We start from the raw sequence: 18,263 nt of genomic DNA, 5'->3' as shown, positions 1-18,263 counted from the left end.
AAATTGAGTTTTATCCTGTCCTGATTATTTACCGTTTTTGAATTTATATCTTGTTCTGAAGAACTTACCTGACATAACATTTATTTCTCAGTGAGAAAGATCAGTCTAAAGAAAAGGAGAAGAAAGTGAAGAAGACAATACCTTCATGGGCCACTCTTTCTGCCAGCCAGCTGGCCAGAGCCCAGAAACAGGCACCAATGGCTTCCTCTCCACGCCCCAAAATGGATGCAATCCTCACTGAGGCTATTAAGGCAAGTGCTTCTTTCAAGTGATCTTACATTTACTCTGTTCATCTCTTGCTTATAGGAAAATGGCATAGTCCTCTCCAAACCTCAGAGATCTTGCTCTGCTTCCTAAAACAGATTAAACAGAAGAAAGCACAAGGACCTTGGTTCAAGCCCCCGCTCCCCACCTGCAGTAGGATGTTTTGCAGGTGGCGAAGTGGGGCTTCAGGTGTCTTTCTCCCTCTCTGTCTCCTCCACCCTCTCAGTTTCTCTCTGTCCTGTCCAATAAAATGGGGAAAAATGGCCACCAGGGGCAGTGGATTTGTAGAGCAGGCACCGAGCCCCAGTGATAACCCTGGAATCGGTCAATAAATAAGATATTGCGTATAGCTTGATAAATCTGTCTTCCAGGCATGCTTCCAGAAGAGTGGTGCATCGGTGGTCGCTATTCGAAAATACATCATCCATAAGTACCCTTCTCTAGAGCTGGAGAGAAGGGGCTACCTCCTTAAACAAGCACTGAAGAGAGAGCTGAATAGAGGCGTCATAAGACAGGTACCCGGCAGCTGTGGTCATACTATCATTTCTGCAGGTCTTGGCTAGATATGTATGAGTTCACACAGTGACGTCTAGACTCCTGGTCAAAATAAGTTAATGTTGTGAAAGGCTTTTGTTTAATCATGTTTTATTATCTGAGACAGGTTTCAGCATCACTAGTGCCAGCCCTCACTGATGATTCTAGAAGGCAACTGTAGTAGGACACGTAGTACAGGGTTTTGCTGTCTTACAGTATTTTTGGTTGGGATCGTGTAGGGAACTGCTGTTGCTTTGCAGTAATTAGATAGATCATTAAAGCATTAAAGCCTGACTTAGATGACTAGAGTCTTGCAGATGGCTCTACTTTGACTTACCTGAAAAATTTTAAAGTCTGTTGGGAGCTAGTGAATTGAGACTATTACTAAACTCAATATTGGTTTCAGACATAAATTCACGTTACTTTGTATAATATCAAAACATTGCTTAAAATCACAGGAACGGAAAACTCAAATGGACTGTCTCTATCTGACCCTCCTCCAAGGTCCAGATGTAATTGCCATGGTCCCAAGTGTAGTGACATGGGTGGCTTAGGGACTTAATTCAGCACCTTCCCAGAGTCCCATTATCTTTCCTCTTCATCTTTCTGTGTGGTTTGAGTAATAATAGAATTTTGTGCCACCCAGGGGTGCTCAGGAACTTCTTGTGTTTAGTTTCATATGTATATGCAGGTGCCTCTGTCATGTTGGGTGCTTGGGGTAGGACATCTCTTACTGAGTCAAACAGATTCCTGTGGGAAGAGCTGATATTCTCGCCCACCCACCCTCTTTAGTATTTTATTTTACTTTAATGAGACACACACCCCACAGCACTGCTTCTCTCTGGCTTAGTTGGGTGCTGAGGATTGAACCTAGGCCCTTGGAGACTCAGGGATGTGAGTTGTTTGCATAACTACTAACCTGTCTTCCCAGCCCAACTTTCTCAATATGCTGTAAAATGGTTGTTTGAATGTCCTTTGAGATAATCACTGACTAATAAGTATTCTGTCAGTATAATCTGAATCAGTGACATGCTCTCTATCATTCTTTATATCAGCATAGTTTATGAATTGATAACCATGGTGCTTAGTTTTTTTTGTGTTTTTTTTTTTCTCTGATTGAGTGGGCATAGTGATCACTTCATGAGACAGGATGAAATCCAAGAATAGTAAGAGTTTTGCATTAATTGGAGATAATTTTTTTAATATTTATTTATTTTCCCTTTTGTTGTCCTTGTTGTTTTTATTGTTGTAGTCATTATTGTTGTTCTTGATGTTATCTTTGTTGGATAGGACAGAGAGAAATGGAGAGAGGAGGGGAAGACAGAGACAGGGAGAGAAAGACACCTGCAGACCTGCTTCACCTGCTTGTGAAGTGACTCCCCTGCAGGTGGGGAGCTGGGGGCTCGAACCGGGATTCTTCCACCGGTCCCTGCACTTTGCACCACGTGCACTTGACCGCCCGACTCCCTGGAGATAATTTTTTATTAATATAACATTTAAAAAATTTTTTAAATTTATTTTTCCCTTTTGTTGCCCTTGTTTTTTATCATTGTTGTAGTTATTATGGTTGTTGTTATTGATGTTGTCGTTGTTAGGACAGAGAGAAATGGAGAGAGGAGGGGGAGACGGGAGAGAGAAAGACACCTGCAGACCTGCTTCACCGCTTGTGAAGCGACTCCCCTGCAGGTGGGGAGCCGGGGGCTCGAACCGGGATCCTTATTCTAGTCCTTGCGCTTTGCGCCACATACGCCACATGCGCTTTGCGTGGTGTTAAGTTTTTAACTTTGATTTGATAGGACAGAGAGAAACTGAGGGAGGGGACTGGAGCAGGAGAGACACCTGCAGTACTGCTTTCTGCAGGTGGCGATCAGGGCCGTAAGCCTGGGTCCTTATGTGTGGTGACACTCAGCCAGGGGCACCACCACCCAGCCCCAGCTTCATGCTTTTCTCAGTGAAAATGCAGTTAGTCTAACCTCTTAGGCTGATCCTCACTTTGAGACTTAGATCAGTAGCTTCTAGATTGAAAGCATTTCCGCTTGACTGCTACAGTCACAGCAGTGTGCTAGGTATAGGTGAAGGCAAGGCACGGTGAGAACTGAGCCAGCCGTGTTGTCAGATGAGGGTGTTGAGACTCCTCCGTGCTGACACGCCTTTTGCAAATGGCATGATCATTGACCACGGGAAATGGTGGCCGACTGTGTCACCTGAGACCAGCTAGGTTCCAGACTTGTTTATTCTTTCAACCCTTTTTATTTGATAGAGACAGCCAGATATAGAGAGGGAAAGGGAAGACAGCGATACCTGCAGCCCTGCCTCACCACCTGTGAAGCTTCCTCTGCAGGTGGGGGACCAGGGGCTTGGACCCAGGTCCTTGCACACTGTGATGTGTGTACTCAACCAGGTGCGCCACCACCTGCCTCCAGATTTCAGACTTTTCCAGGATAGTGAGAGACCTTCTCCTTTTCCCCGAGACATCATTTGCCTCTCTCTCTGGCACTGTGTGTGTGTTTTCACTGGGGTACCCCGCAGCTCTGGCTTCTGGTGGTGTCAGGGCCTGGTGCCTCAGGCAGGAAAAGTCTGTGGCATAAACTGACGTGCTCCCCCTTCCTTCCCTCTGAGGTGGTGGTGGTAGTGCTGGGGTGTGAGTGTTTTGTTTTTTTTTAGAACACTGTTTAGCTCAGAATTACAATGTGGCGGGGGATTTAACTTGTGACTTTGAAGCCTCAGGCATGAGAATCTTTGCATAACTGTTATACTAACCACCACCACCACCCCCGCCCTGCCCTGTTGTTCTTGTCTTAATTATTTATTGTTTTTTTTCCTCAGTATTAGAGGGCGAAAGACAGAATGAGCCAGAGAGAAGGGAGCGACGCCTCAGTGTCTCTGCGGGGTGGGCCTGAGGGGGCCTCACAGAGTAGTGCGCCATCTGCCGGCAAGTTGCTCTTGTTTCTCTCCCTCCCTTTACTGTTTTCTTTCAAAATTTTTCCTAAAAAGCTTTATTAATAAGGGAGAGAACCACAGCATCACTCTGCCACTTGCTAGGTAACATTTCTTTCTTATTGATTTGTTTATTGGATAGACAGAAATTGAAAAGGAGGGAGGGAGAGACGCCTGCAGCACTGCTCCACTGCTGGTGGAGCTTTCTCCCTCTAGGTGGGGGTTGGGGCTTGAACCCAGGTCCTCGCACACTGTAAGGTGTGCCCTCTGCTGAGTGTGCCACCACTCGGCCCCAGCGGCGTTTCTCTTGGAGGTTTTATTTATTGATCTATTAAGAGAACCAGAGCATCTGGTTTATGCAGTGCTGGGGACTGAGCTCAGGCGCATCTGTCTCGTGCTGAATATGTGGCAGTCCCACCTGCAACGCCGCCTTTATAACAGACTTAGACAGCCTGCTAACACAGCCCTTCTTATCTGGTTCTGTAAATGGAGGAGACAGATACTCAAAGGGCTTACAGACTTTCCCAGTATTGCATAACTGTATGGTATAAGGATGATGTCTTTCGACTTAACTTTCATTATCTTGAAAGAGTAACATATTTTACATTAGCCTTATAATTTGCTTCGTTTAATTTATAAATTAAATAAGATGATTTATAAATATTGATTACTGTAACAAATTATATTACATTAGGTAAAAGGAAAAGGTGCTTCTGGGAGTTTTGTTGTGGTTCAGAAATCAAGAAAAACGCTTCAGAAATCTAGAAACAGAAAGGTAAGTCATCCAACCCACATTTGAGTAGAGCACCATGCTACTGTTACTGCTGCTAAACCTGACGGTGCCATCAGATGCCCACATGCTACTGACAGGACCACAGAGCTGGTGGGAAGGCTGGGCGTCGTGCAGGTCCAAGCACTGCAGTCTAGAATCCTGCTTGTTACTGACCTGTATTGAATGTGGACAGCTGTGTGAATTTGACAGGGTTTTTTTGTTCATCTTTCAGATTAAAAGTGAGTAGGAAAGTTCACTTTTACCCAAAACTAGATTCAGCTGGACCCAAAGTCAGTTTTCCTTCTCTCTTTTATTTTTTTAATATTTATTTTCTCTTTTGTTGCCCTTGTTGTTTTATTGTTGTAGTTATTATTGTTACTGTTATTGATGTCATCGTCGTTAGATAGGACAGAGAGAAATCTAGAGGGGGGGAAGACAGAAAAGGGGAAAGAAAGACACCTGCAGACCTGCTTCACTACCTGTGAAGTGACTCCCCTGCAGGTGGGGAGCTGGGGTTTTTAACCGGGATCCTTACGCCGGTCCTTGCGCTTTGTGCCACCTGCGCTTAACCCGCTGCGCTGCTCCCTTCCTTCTCTCTTTTTATAATTCCTAGCATTCTCTCCAATATGCATACTTTAACGTATAGAACGTGTTTGTGAAATAATAGTGTTTTCTCTATATTACTGATTGAATATTCTTCTGAATCTTTTATTTTTTATAATTGCAACGATTTTTTGCTTTATTATTATATTTATTTTTACCGGAGTACTGCTTAGCTGTGGCTGATGCTAGTATGGGAGATTGAACCTGGGGCTTCTCAGAGTCTCAGGAATGACAGTCTGTTTGCATAACATGGGCTGTTCCCCCCCCCCCCCCCCCCCCCGCGCGCATTCTTATGTTTTTGTTGTTGATGTGGAGCTGGAGAATGGACTGGGGCTCGTGTCTGCACAGTATCGCTGAGTGTTGTGCCTCCTCCCATTTTCCTTCCATCTGCATTTCTTTCTTTACTTGCTGATTTTGAGAGGGAGTCCCCGGAGTGCACTGCTCTAGTCCATCAAGTCCCCTTGCTAATGCTGTAGTGCCACTCCGATGGGATGCTGGGGATGGACCTTAAGACCGCAGCCCTGGTACAACATGTTCCTTACTCCCTGGGCCATCACTGACCCTGAAGCTCTTTAAAAAGCTGTGGTGCTAGAACATAGACTTAGAGCCATGGACGCACACACAGTTGCTGAGTGGCTCTCCCAACGCCATTCTTTATCAGCTTTTTTTTTTTTTTGAGAGACAGAGGCGCCACAGCAGTCTTGTGCATCCTTGGGTCTCTTTCTGGGCTGCTTGCTTTTCTGTCGTGATGTTGACGCTTGGACCCGAGTCTCCAGTGTGCACTCTGCTGCACTAGCTGTTTCCTGGCCTTACAGAAACACCTTTAGGCCAGTGGCATTCTGCTTGAATGTAGAAAAAAGTGATGGTTTTCTCCTGGTGACTTGGTTTAGTAACGCACTGAGTAGAGAAGCTCCTGACCGTCACTGTGTCCTGTGGTGGTGACGACTTTCCTGCTGCATTTCAGAAGAGCGCGGCAGCGGGCCCAGCACCACAAGCCAAGCTGGAAGACGTCCTCCCACTGGCCTTTACTCGCCTCTGTGAACCTAAAGAAGCCTCCTACAGTCTCATCAGGAAATACGTGTCTCAGTATTACCCCAAGCTCAGAGTCGATGTCAGGTAGGATCTGTTGTCTTGAGTTGGAAAGTAAAAGTGTTACTCTGTTAGCCCATTTTCTCTAAGAAGTAAGAGAGACTAACTAACTGTTCAGAGCCATTTTTAGCTGAGCTAGGATTAACTTTTGTGTGTGTGCTGTTTTTGGAGTGGAGGCGTCCATGACCATTTTCATCAGTTTCTTTTTGAAACCCAAAGCGCATGTTAATTTTTTATAACGCCTTGATCGAATAATAATGCCAGCTACTAGGATATTGAGCATAAGTTTTTGTGTCCTCTCACTCATTACTTTTACATTTTTACTCCAATACTTATTGTAGGAAAATGCACATAACATAAATTTAGCATCTGAACTTTGAGATTTTATTTTCTGAGCCTCGGTCTCACACAAAGGCTGCCTCTCCACTTTGGGCCATGTTCAGAGCGTGGCAGACACTCTAGTGCCCACGTGAGCCCCTAGGTGGCACAGTGACAGCACTAAGCTTGGAAGTCTGACGTCCTGGTTGTCCTGGTGCCCCAGAGTGCTGCTCTGGTTCTTTCTCTGTATATATCCTGTTCTTGTGTTAACCCATAAAATCTTGATCAAGAAAAGGGTTTATCATAAGGTCCATAGCTCTGGCCAAGGCAGTAGCAGGGATTGAACCTGTCATCATAGGCTTGTGAGCTGTTGCCATAACCGACTGAGTTGGTTCCCTGACCCCGTTGGAGCCATTCTGAAGTGTAAGGTTCAGGGACATTAAACATATGCGTGATGTGCTGTCACCACCTTTCAAGACTTCGTGGTTCAGATGCCCGATAAAAGAGTGAGTGAAAATAGTGCAAGGTTTTAAGGAAATTTGAAATAACATCCATCTATCTATATATATAGATATCTATATCTCTATTTTTTTGCCTCCAGGGTTATTGTTGGGGCTCAGTGCCTACACCTCAAATCCTCTGCTGCTGGAGGATATTTTTAAAATTTTTTTCCCTTTTGTTGCCCTTTTTTTTTTTTTTTATCATTGTTGTGGTAATTATCATTACTGATGTCATTGTTGGATAGGACAGAGAGAAATGGAGAGAGATGGGGAAGACAGAGAAGGGGAGGGAAAAATACCTACAGACCTGCTTCACTGCTTGTGAAGCGACCCCCCTGTCGGTGTGGAGCTGGGCGCTCAAACCTGGATCCCTATGCCGGTCTTTGCGCTTCACGTCACCTGCACTTAACCTGCTGTGCTACCACCCGGCCCCCTAACATCCTTATATTTTCATTCTTTTTATGCCTTAAGACTCACAGATAAAACTACACCAGAAATTCTCATGCATTTGAAGATAGCAATACATCTCTGTCGTGCTCTCTTTTTTTTTTTGGACTAAAGACCAACAGGTGAGCTGTTGATGATAGTGTAACTCTGCTTGTAACATTTAATGCTATTGTTGAAGCAAAATTAGTCTGGTATCAGCTGGGTTATGGATCCATAGATGCTAATAAACTTGAAGTTCTTTTCCTGAAACCTCACTAGAGGTATCATTTTCCCTTTCAACTCCTCTTTATACTTTTAGTATTACATTGGTTTTTAAAAAAAATTTTTTTTTTAATCTCTGACTGTCGTGTGATGTACCCATTTGACTTCAAAATTTAGCCTTGGCTAGTCAAAGGAACAAAGGTTCTTACCTGGTAGGACGTTCACATTACCATGCTCAACGACCCAGCTTGAACTCTCAGAGTGAAGTCCTGTGACTGGTGGAGCAGTGCTGTGGTGTTTCTCCTGTACCCCCTCTGTCTCTGTCTCTGTCTCTTCCCCACTCCACCCCCAGACTGGGGAGAGGGAGTAAGGGAGACCACAACATTGCTTCACCACCCATGAAGTTGCCCTGTGCAGGTGCTCCCGGATCACTGAGCTTGGCCTCCTGGCAAGGCGAAGCATCTGCCAGGCCTCTAACAGTCATTGTGGTTCACAAGTCGTTGGCACTTTCTGGCTACACTTCTGCCCTTACTGCTTTCTCTTGACCCCCTTGAGCCACCTGCTCTCCCCCAACTTTTCATGGTTCTCCCCCACGGAGTCCATGCTGCTAAGTTTAGCGGCCGGTTCCTAGGCCATGACTTCCTTTGGGCTTCTTACTCATTGCATGAAAACACTTTTTTAAAAAAAGATTTTATTTATTTATTAATTCCCTTTTGTTGCCCTTTTTATTGTTGTAGTTATTGTTGTTGTTGGATAGGACAGAGAAAAATGGAGAGAGGAGGGGAAGACAGAGAGGGGAGAGAAAGACCCCTGCAGACCTGCTTTACTGCCTGTGAAGCGACTCCCCTGCAGGTGGGGAGCCGGGAGCTCGAACTGGGATCTTTACGCCGGTCCTTGTGCTTTGTGCAACCCATGCTTAACCTGCTGTGCTACTGCCTGACTCCCTGGAAATACTTTCTTACCTTCCAAGACAACACACTGTTGTTGTGGTCCGGTGTCGGGCTGCAGTGCAGAGAAGAGAGAGGAAGTCTGGAGCAAGGGGGTACACGAATCTTTATTATAGGATGGGGGGGTGGCTCAGGCCACGTGGAGTCAGTGACAATCGCCGTCCCCACTACCTGACCATGGGGCGAGAGAAGGGAGAGAGATCTGCGAGAGGGGGAGCCGAGAGCCCAGAGAGAGAGAGAGCGGGGGGGGGGGGTGAGGGGGCTTTTTATTGGGTGACAACCAGGGGTGACGTGTGGGGCCAGGATTGGTTGAAGGGGGCACTGCTAGGATTTCGCGGGGCGTGGTAAAACCTGGGGGCAGAGACTGCATCAGAATAATTCCTCAGCGTCATCTCCTCCTTACCCTTTATATCTAAATGGACACAGTAAAGAAAAATGGAATGGAGCAGGCTTAAATGTTTTTAAGGAATGCTGTGCTCAGGTGGGAAGATGTAGGACTTTCTATGGAGGAGGGAAGGCTTAAATGGCTGCCAACCTTGTGAGATTTATGCGTCCTCCTGTGCTCAACCCCTCTTTAGAGAGAGAGACTGACCTGGAGAGACTCATCTCATAGGTTTAAGCGCAGCCTGCTCAACCATCTCTTCACAATATCTCTACATCTTTTCTATCTTTCTATCTAGTAATTGCATAAGATGTACAAAGTCTATAAAAGACTATCATGGGGCAGAAACCTTTTGGGCATAAACCTAAATGATATAACGAAACAGGAAGGGACAAGTAGGGGAGTAGTAAAAGCCAGTGTAGTGTGAAGGGAAGGATTGGTGTGTAAAGGAACATTCCCTGCTTGGGGTGGGGGAAGGGCAAGGGTACATAATGAGGGGGAGGCGGAGGGCATGACCCACCAAACAGAGGGGCTATTTGGCATTGTATAGTCCTCAAGGCAATAGTCTGTAAAGTCTATGAATTACTCAGGATCAGTCTATAAAAAACCAGCAGCGTGAAGGGAAATAAGCTGCTTTAAAATTGTGTAAAGTGTCTATAGGGTATGTCAGAAAGTCCGATACAAGTCTCAGTCCAAAGTAGATGGCTAGGGGAAGAATTGGCAGGGGATGAGACGCTGCATGAGGGAGGTCAGCCACTGGAATTCTGCTTTTCTGTAGATAGCCAGCTGGAGCCGCCAACACGTGACAGGCAGATCAGAAGCAGGAATGGTGAGCAGGCATTAAGGAAGTTCTGTCCTTGGAGTCTGTGTATCGGGTTCTTCAGATCGCGTTAAGTGACATCTAGGGTTTCGGGAGGTGTGCCACTGTAGTCTTGCCATCTAGTGGGTGACGTCTGGGTGTGCAGGGGTTTAGATGGTTTTTCCGGGATTCCTGTGAAAGAAACACAAACAATCTGCTTCTCGTGGTTAATTTGAACTTGTAACAAGTTATAGGTTTGTTATAGTTGATACCTCGATGATTATAATTGGTTTAAAATCTCTATGATTTTATTTAAAGGTCATCTAATGTGACCTCCTGTAGCAGCCTCTACCGCAGGATCTTGAGACCAATTTTAGCTAAAATATATATTTTAAACAGACTCAAATTGCTTAGAGAGTTAACGCATTTTCGTGATAATGATTTTAACATTTACAGTGCCAGATTGATGCCAGATCTGTTGTGGATTAATTTCCACAAGATAGTTTACAGGGCACCTTTGGGGGCCCTTCAAAGGTGTCCTGTGTATAAAATTTATATATTTTAGTTTTGGGAATGTATAGTCACATTAAACATTTAGACTTTTACCTAAATAGTTAGTTACCTTAACAAATTAATGTTTACCTTGTCTGGTAATAGTGTAGCTGTAGGGTTACACTTTTGACTGTTAAGTTAGTGTTACCAAACTTGAGACATACCCATAAACATTTAGTTATAACACACTGGAGGAAAAAGAACTTTTGTTATAAAAACATTATTTTTAAAAACAAATTTATATCCGTCATTAGTCCCACAGTTTAAGACTAAACACTTACATATATACCAAAACTATATATAAAAATCAAAAGAGGGAGAAAAACAAAAATTTTGGAATCTTTCTGGACGTCTCCAGAAACTTTGGCTGTGTCCAGCATTTTTATATAAAACCAATTTACCTTTTAGAGTACTCCGAGCAGATGGGTCATGCAAAAAAAATTTTTTTTGTCATTCAATACACTCACAAAAACAACTGGCCAGTTATAACATAAGACATTCAGGGAACGGGTAGGAGAAGAGGTCTCTGTGAGCCAGATTTTGTAGGTACTGCCATGTCGTATTACGGGTCCTGGGATGTATCCTGCATCTGGTCCTCTTGTAGTATTTCTTGTTCTTCAGGGATAACAGCGCCATCCTGCGGGTATTGTCGGACATGGCGGGCAGGAACCCAGACAGGTTTAGAGAAATTTTGAGGGAAAACGCATGCGAAACCCCTTCCCATGGTCAATAGTGGGTCAGGTCCTTTCCAAATTTTGTCGAGTGGGTCTCTCCATTTGACCTTAATAGATGGGAGGGTAGATGGTGTTTGCCAGTGAAGAATGATAGGAGGTAGGTCCAAGTTATTGTAAATATTAAAGAGATTTAACGTAGTTAAGGCTTTTGCTAGCTGGATATTCGGGGGGGGGTACATTCCTCCTTTAATTTTATTTAATTGAGCCTTAATTGGGTTTGAAGGGCCCTCTCAACAATGTCTTGTCCCTGTGGATTATAGGGAATGCCTGTGTTATGAGTAATATTTCAGAGGGAACAAAAATCTTTAAATTGTTTGCTGGTAAACGCCGGTCCACAATCAGTTTTCAGTTGAAGAGGTAAACCCATCACAGCAAAACAGGAGAGCATATGGCTTATAAACTTTTTAGCGCTTTCTTCTGTCTGAGCTGTAGCCCACATAAATTTAGAAAAAGTATCAATTGAGACAAACACATATTTTTGTTTGCCAAAGTTTGGTATGTGGGTAACATCAATTTGCCAAATAGCATTAGCTTTTAAACCTCGGGGGTTAACCCCAAGGGTCTGGATAGCAGGTGTCTTTATGAGACTTGCACAAGAGGAGCATGTAGCGAGGATATGTTTTATCTGTGGTACAGGAACATCAAGGAATCGAGCTCGAAGGCCTTTAAGATTAACATGGGTTAGAGAATGAAAATTAGCAGGATCAGAGACAGAGAGTGGGAAAGTTCCTGTGGAAGCAAGGCGGTCAACTGCGGCATTCCATTCTGACAGGGAACCAGGAAGAGGGCTGTGGGAACGAAGGTGTTGAATATACAGTGGTTGGGTTCGAGAACAGAGCATAGAGGTGATTTGAATCAAGAGAGGGGAAAGTGGGTTGTCATCAATTTTCACATAAGAACGAGCAAGCCATGGAAGTAAGTTAACAGTATACACACTGTCAGAAAAAAGGTTGAAGGATTCTGGTACAGCTTTTAGTGCAAGAAAAACAGCATAAAGTTCTTTGTACTGAGGGGAATTATCAGGAAGCTCAGTAAAGAGAGGTTTAGGAGATTGTTTGTCTGGGTAATGTATAAGGGCAGCAGCTCCCTTTTTTCCGCCATCAGTAAAGATTGTAGGAGCAGAGGGAATGGGATCCCGAGAGAAAAGTTTAGGTGCTAGTAGAGGCAGAAGAGGTAAAGAAGCTATCAATTTATTAGGAGGAAAATGGTTATCTATTTGTCCTGGAAACCCCACGAAGCTTATGGCAAAGTGGGAATGATGGCGTATAAGCCACTCTGTATCTGTGAGAGAAAAGGGCAGAATGATTAAATCCGGTTCTTTCCCTAAGACCTGCACAGACCTATTTCTCCCTTGGCGAACCATGAATGCTAACGCGTCTATCTCAGTGAGGAGTCTTGGAGCTCCTCCTACTGGTGTGTGAAGCCACTCGAGAACCCCATGGTCTTGCCACAGTGCCCCTACTACTGTGGGGGTGGAGTTGAAGATTAGAAGGTTTACCGGAGAGGAGGGGGAGAATCGAACAAGGTGCATGTCCTGGAGGGCCTGGTTAACCCTTTCCAGTGCCAAGGAGGCCTCGGGAATTAATTTATGTTTTGAAGAGGGCTGTTTGTTTCCTTTCAACAGGTCAAACAGTTGTTGGAGGCAGCTTGTAGGCAGATAGAGATACTGCCTAAGCCAATTTAAATTTCCTAGAAAACTTTGCAAAGAAGCAAGAGTAAGGTTAGAAGGGAAGGTGACATTAGGTTTTAAGGGACGAATTTGCGTTAGAGAAATCTCTGAACCTAGGAAGGATATTGGAGGGATTAGCTATATCTTCTCAGTGAGTACCCATTTATTGGGGAAACTGACGATCCTTCCTAGCCGACTGAATCCACATGGATCCCAGTCACTTTCAAAGCCAGCAACAAGCAGACATCAGGCTCAACCTGATGCTGTTGACTGGCTACGGAAGAAGGGCAAACACTAGAAGAAGAAGAGGGGCTACATTAAGGTCGCTTTTCTTTAATGCAGGAATGAGAAAATCACGTAAGGCATAGAGATCTTTATCTGATTTTCCCCATATTAAAATATCATCTGTATAATGAAAAACATGAAGGCCCTTATGAATATATGGGACAAGGGCAGATTTAACAGCCTCCTGACAAATTGTAGGACTATTGGCCATACCCTGGGGTAGCACCACCCATTCAAATCTATCAGCAGGACTGGTGTTATTAATAGAAGGAACAGAGAAGGCAAAACATTTATAATGCGGATGCAAGGGAATAGAGAAAAAACAATCTTGTATATCAATAGCTATGATTGGAATTCCCGTGGGAATTGCAGAAGCAAGAGGCAAACCCCTTTGTGGGGAGCCCCAGACCTGCATGGTTTTATTTACTGCACGGAGATCTTGAAGGAGGCGCCATTTTCCCGAGCGCTTTTTTAATCACAAAGACAGGAGTATTCCATGGGCTTCGAGAATGGCGAATGTGTCCCAAGGACAACTGCTCTCGGACGAGCTCTTTTAAAATTTCTAGTTTATCCCTAGGTAAAGGCCACTGTTCCACCCAGACAGGCTCATTAGAAAGCCAGCTTAATGGGGTGTTTGGCTATGAACAGTGGCATTTAGTATTGGGGTTGCTGATTAGACCTGGTCTCGCAGGAGTGAGTGTTACGCTCTGCAGAAGCATCTGTGGATATTCTAACATCAAGACATTCCAGAAGATCCCTGCCCAATAGGTTGGTGCTAATATTAGCTACCAAAGGGCGGAAGTGCCCAGTAGAACCTTACGGGTCTTCCCACATGTGCGAATCTCGTGTGCGAAATGATGGGGTCATCCCTCCTACTCCATGTATACTGGGTCCAGGAAGGAGTTCCCAATCTTGGGGAACCTCTTCTTGCCTTAAAATTGTCTTTTCTGCCCCCGTGTCAATCAAAAATTTAAAAGGAATATTGCCAATCTTTACTGTCATAGAAGGGGGTGACCCCGTTCTAAAACAGGAGTGGTCCACAAAATCTCAGGCCCCGAATTCGTACCTTTCAGGGGCGAACCATCTTTATGAAATTGGGACCAACAATCTCTCTTCCAATGAAACCCCTTACGACATTTTGGACAAACAGTACGTGGCCTCTCTGGCTCCCTGACTGAAAGCGGGGTTGCTCTGACTGGAGGCGTGGCTTCCCTGACTGGAGGCGTGGTCGCAGCTTATCAGGACATTGGTTACGCTAATGTCCTTGGTGACCGCACTGAAAGCAGGCCCATTTTGATTACGTGGGTGTGTTTTCGCCGGGCTGGCTTCACGGGTGGGTAACAGACGACCAGGGACTTAATGGTTGAGCTGTACGCAGTATCTCTTTATTCATGCAGGACGCAGCGTAATCTATACCAACCTAAGCTAAACTAAACACTACAATCTTGTCCTTATAAATATACTAGCCCAGTAGGGTGGGAACAGGATGCAACGCAGAGGGGGTGGAGAGAAAAGTGACTGGTGAAAATCAGGGTATGACAAGGAGAGGGGGTAGAGCAGGTGAGAATTCTACCACTGAACCACCAATGCCCTGGAGGGAAGGTGGTGCTTGTTAACAGAGGTTATGTAAATAGAATGAAGTGGTTATGTAAATAGAATAGTGTTAAGCAGGGGGGATTAAACTAATGAAACAGAAGGGGTTTTTAGAAGCATACCAACACGTGGGGTAACTGCATAAACCTATGTCGTAGCGGGTGCCCCATAATTGCCTGATGTAAGTTCCTGTGTCGCTAAAATCCAATTATCTGGGTGTAGGTGTTTGAGATTAAGGCATGCCTGACGGAATTGTGGTGTCATGCCTTCCCAGACAATAGAGCGCAGGAGTAGTGAGCGGACGTCAGGATTATAAACCTTTCTCTCTAAGCTTGTCTTCACCCTTGAGATGAAGCTCGCTAATGATTCATCAGAGCCTTGGCGAAGAGAGTTAATGGGAACTGACGAATCTACATCGGGTGGGGTAACCCTTTCTTTCCCTTGCTTGTGTTGCGCAGATGCACACCTGTTCAAAATAACCGGTTGGAAACCTGGCTTCTCCCTGCTGAGCTCCAGATTCATAAGCTCCTGCTTCAAACAAAGCATCAGAATTCCATTCTACCTCTTTGTTACTTTTTTCCTGCAACTGTCTAGAGCACTCATCGCGGAAGCATGCCTTCCACTGTAAGATAGAATGGGTCTGGGAGTGCAGCACGATCCAGGTCCTTCCAATCCTGGGGCGTGTTAAATTGCTGGTAAAAACTGCTTAAAACGGACTTGGTCCATGGCGTATGAATTCCGTCATCTCTGACTGCTTGTCTGAGTTCTCTGAGCTCTTAGAGATGTATGGCTGCCACGGCTGAGGGTTTTGTTTAGAAGGGGCCATGTTTACTGGGAAGGTGTGGATTTGGTTCGATGGCGTGGGAGAGGGAGCTACAGAAGTGGAAGGTGCCGTGGAAACTGCTGTAGTGGCCTCAGGGGAAACTGAACACCTATCTACAGGGACGGAGCTCTCGGGGCGGACTGCACATAGTTTAAGGTCCTTAAATGCTGAAAAAATATCCTTTAACTCTCGTATCTCAGCCACAAGGCCCCTTAATGATGATGTATCAGCAGGGGGCGGGGTCAGAGCCTCAGGAGAAGCTGCACCCGGGCGGCAGGGGGCGGGGTCAGAGAAGTGGCAGGGCAGGAGGCAGGGTCAGGGGAGGGGAAGCCTCAGGAGAAGCTGAACCCTGGGCGGCAGGGGGCGGGGCCAGAGGAGGAGCGTCCTAACACGTGTACGTGTCTGTGGGAACAGAATTTTTGGGTCTAGCCGCTGGGCGTCTAAGTCTTAAGCACATGTGCTTTAACTCTCGTATCTCAGCCTCAAGGTCGAGTATCCTCAAAGCAGACCATGTTGTACATATCTTGTAAGTAGCTATGAGAACCCACGGTGTAGCGAAAATTAGTAGCGAAAATTAAACCGTCTCTGAGAGTGCGAATCTGTCCCAGGACAGAAGGAGATAATGACTGGGACACCTCCTCATAAAACGAAAAATTTCCCATGGTGGAGGGAAACACAGAGGTGGGCGGATGCCACTTACCTGTGTCTGGGCGGCTTTTGGGGACCTCAGGCCGGGCCGTCCAGCGGGGCGTGAGTATGGAACACGATGAGCACCCAATGTTGTTGTGGTCCGGTGTCGGGCTGCGCCGCGGAGAAGAGAGAGGAGGTCTGGAGCAAGGGGGTACACAAATCTTTATTATAGGATGGGGGGTGGCTCAGGCCATGTGGAGTCAGCCGACAATGGCCGTCCCCACTACCTGACCACAGGGCGAGAGAAGGGAGAGAGATCTGCGAGAGGGGGAGCCGAGAGCCCAGAGAGAGCGAGGGGGGGTGAGGGGGCTTTTTATTGGGCGACAGCCAGGGGTGACGTGTGGGGCAGGATTGGTTGAAGGGGGCACTGCTAGGATTTCGCGGGGCGTAGTAAAACCTGGGGGCGGAGACTGCATCAGAATAATTCCTCAGCAACAACACATCTTGATTTCATTTCTTTTCTCTTTACCAGAACCCTGCTTAGCTCTGGCTTATTATGGTGGTGCAGGGGATTGAGTCTGGGACTTTGGAGTCTCAGGCATGAAGGTCTCTTTGAATAAACATTATATCTACCCTGCCCCTGATTTTTTTTATTTTAAAGCCTTATTACACATTCATCCCCAGTCTCCTGAGTATTGCTGATTTTCTTTTTCCTGAGCTCTTAATGGAAGAGTAGCCCCACTATGTAGACTACCAGTTTCATCTGAGCAAAATAAAAATTAATGGTGGGCTGGGGAGACAGTATAAAGTTTATGCAAACAGACTCTCCTGCTAGAGGCCCAGAAGTCCCAGGCTCAATCCCCGGCACTGCTGTCAGCCAGCTGAACAGCCTCTGGTTACAAATGAAAGCCACAGTGTTGGTCTGACATAGTGATTCTGAGCTGCAGCTGTTCCTTTCTCAGTGGCCTAACTCCAGTCATGTCTAGATGCCTAAGGTGTCTAATTTGACATTCAAAGATTTATTTTAGATATTTATTTCTTATTCGATAGAACAGAGAAATTGAGAGGGAGGCCATAAAAGAGGGAGAGATATGACACACACCTGCAGCCCTGCTTCATCGCTTATGGAGCTTCCCCCTGTAGGGGGGGCTGGGGGCTTGAACCCTGTCCCTTGCGCACTTAACCAGGTGCGCCACCCAGCCCTTAGTCATTTACATCATCATCATCATCAGAGCACTGCTCAGCTCTGGCTTGTGGTAGGGATTGAACCTGGGCCCTCTGGAGCCTCAGGCATAGAAGTCTTTTTGTGGGAGTCGGGCAGTAGTGCAGCGGGTTAAGCACATGTGGCGCAAAGAGCAAGGACCGGCTTAAGGATCCCGGTTTGAGCCCCCAGCTCCCCACCTGCAGGGGAGTCGCTTCACAGGCGGTAAAGCAGGTCTGCAGGTGTCTGTCTTTCTCTCTCCCCCTCTCTGTCTTCCTCTCCTCTCTCCATTTCTCTCTGTCCTGTCCAACAATGACGACATCAATAACAACAACAATAAAACAACAAGGGCAACAAAAGGGAATCAAGAAAAACTTTCTTTAAAAAAACGAAGTCTTCTTGTATAACCGTTCTGTCTCCTCCTCATGACAGGCTCTGTGCACTTCACCCTTGGCTTCTGTCAGCGCTACTTTTCCAGCCGCTAAAGGCTGATGCTGCTTTTGTTGCTTACTCACACAGGCATCTCTTCTGTCAGCAGTTCCTTTTACTCTGTCTCTAAATCCTTCCACATTGCTACCACTGTGATCTTCCACCCAGGTCAGAGTAATACGTACTAACTGCCCTTTATACTTTGCTGCCTCCAGTCTGTTCTTTAAAGCTATTTTATTAGTTTCTTGGTTTTTTTATTGTGAAAGAGCCCAGGACATTGCTTTGTCCCTGCATAGTACCCAAGATTGAACCCAGGATGTCACATGTCAGGTCTGTGCCCTGCTGCTGAGTCTTCCTCCTCCAGTCCTCAGTGTTCCTAACTTAGCAGTGAGTAGTCATCCCACCTGCTACTCACACCTTTCAGTGGCTTTCCTGATGCTCTCACAGTTAAAGCCAGTCTTTAAAGTGGACCGAGATGACTGTTCTTCCCCCTGAATAGGACATAACAGGTGGAATTAACCTGAAACCTGGAAAAATAAGGGTAACAAACCAAC

The 18,263-nt window shown here is 45.7% G+C and overlaps 1 protein-coding gene across 6 annotated transcripts in view; it reads left to right on the top strand.

Moving 5' to 3' along the window:
- The window catches only part of HP1BP3 (heterochromatin protein 1 binding protein 3), a 43,088-nt gene that overhangs the window by 13,122 nt on the left and 11,703 nt on the right, over positions 1-18,263 (top strand). For all 6 annotated transcript variants that reach the window (XM_060202337.1, XM_060202336.1, XM_060202338.1 and 3 more), the window contains 4 exons: positions 92-251; positions 636-779; positions 4,430-4,510; positions 6,075-6,226. In XM_060202337.1, the coding sequence (XP_060058320.1) occupies positions 92-251; positions 636-779; positions 4,430-4,510; positions 6,075-6,226 (537 nt within the window). The remainder of the gene's footprint in view (positions 1-91; positions 252-635; positions 780-4,429; positions 4,511-6,074; positions 6,227-18,263) is intronic.

The sequence above is a fragment of the Erinaceus europaeus genome, chromosome 11 (assembly GCF_950295315.1).
Source record: "Erinaceus europaeus chromosome 11, mEriEur2.1, whole genome shotgun sequence".
In the NCBI taxonomy this organism is placed as follows: Eukaryota; Metazoa; Chordata; class Mammalia; order Eulipotyphla; family Erinaceidae; genus Erinaceus; species Erinaceus europaeus.
This window is presented reverse-complemented; position numbering and strand designations above follow the sequence as displayed.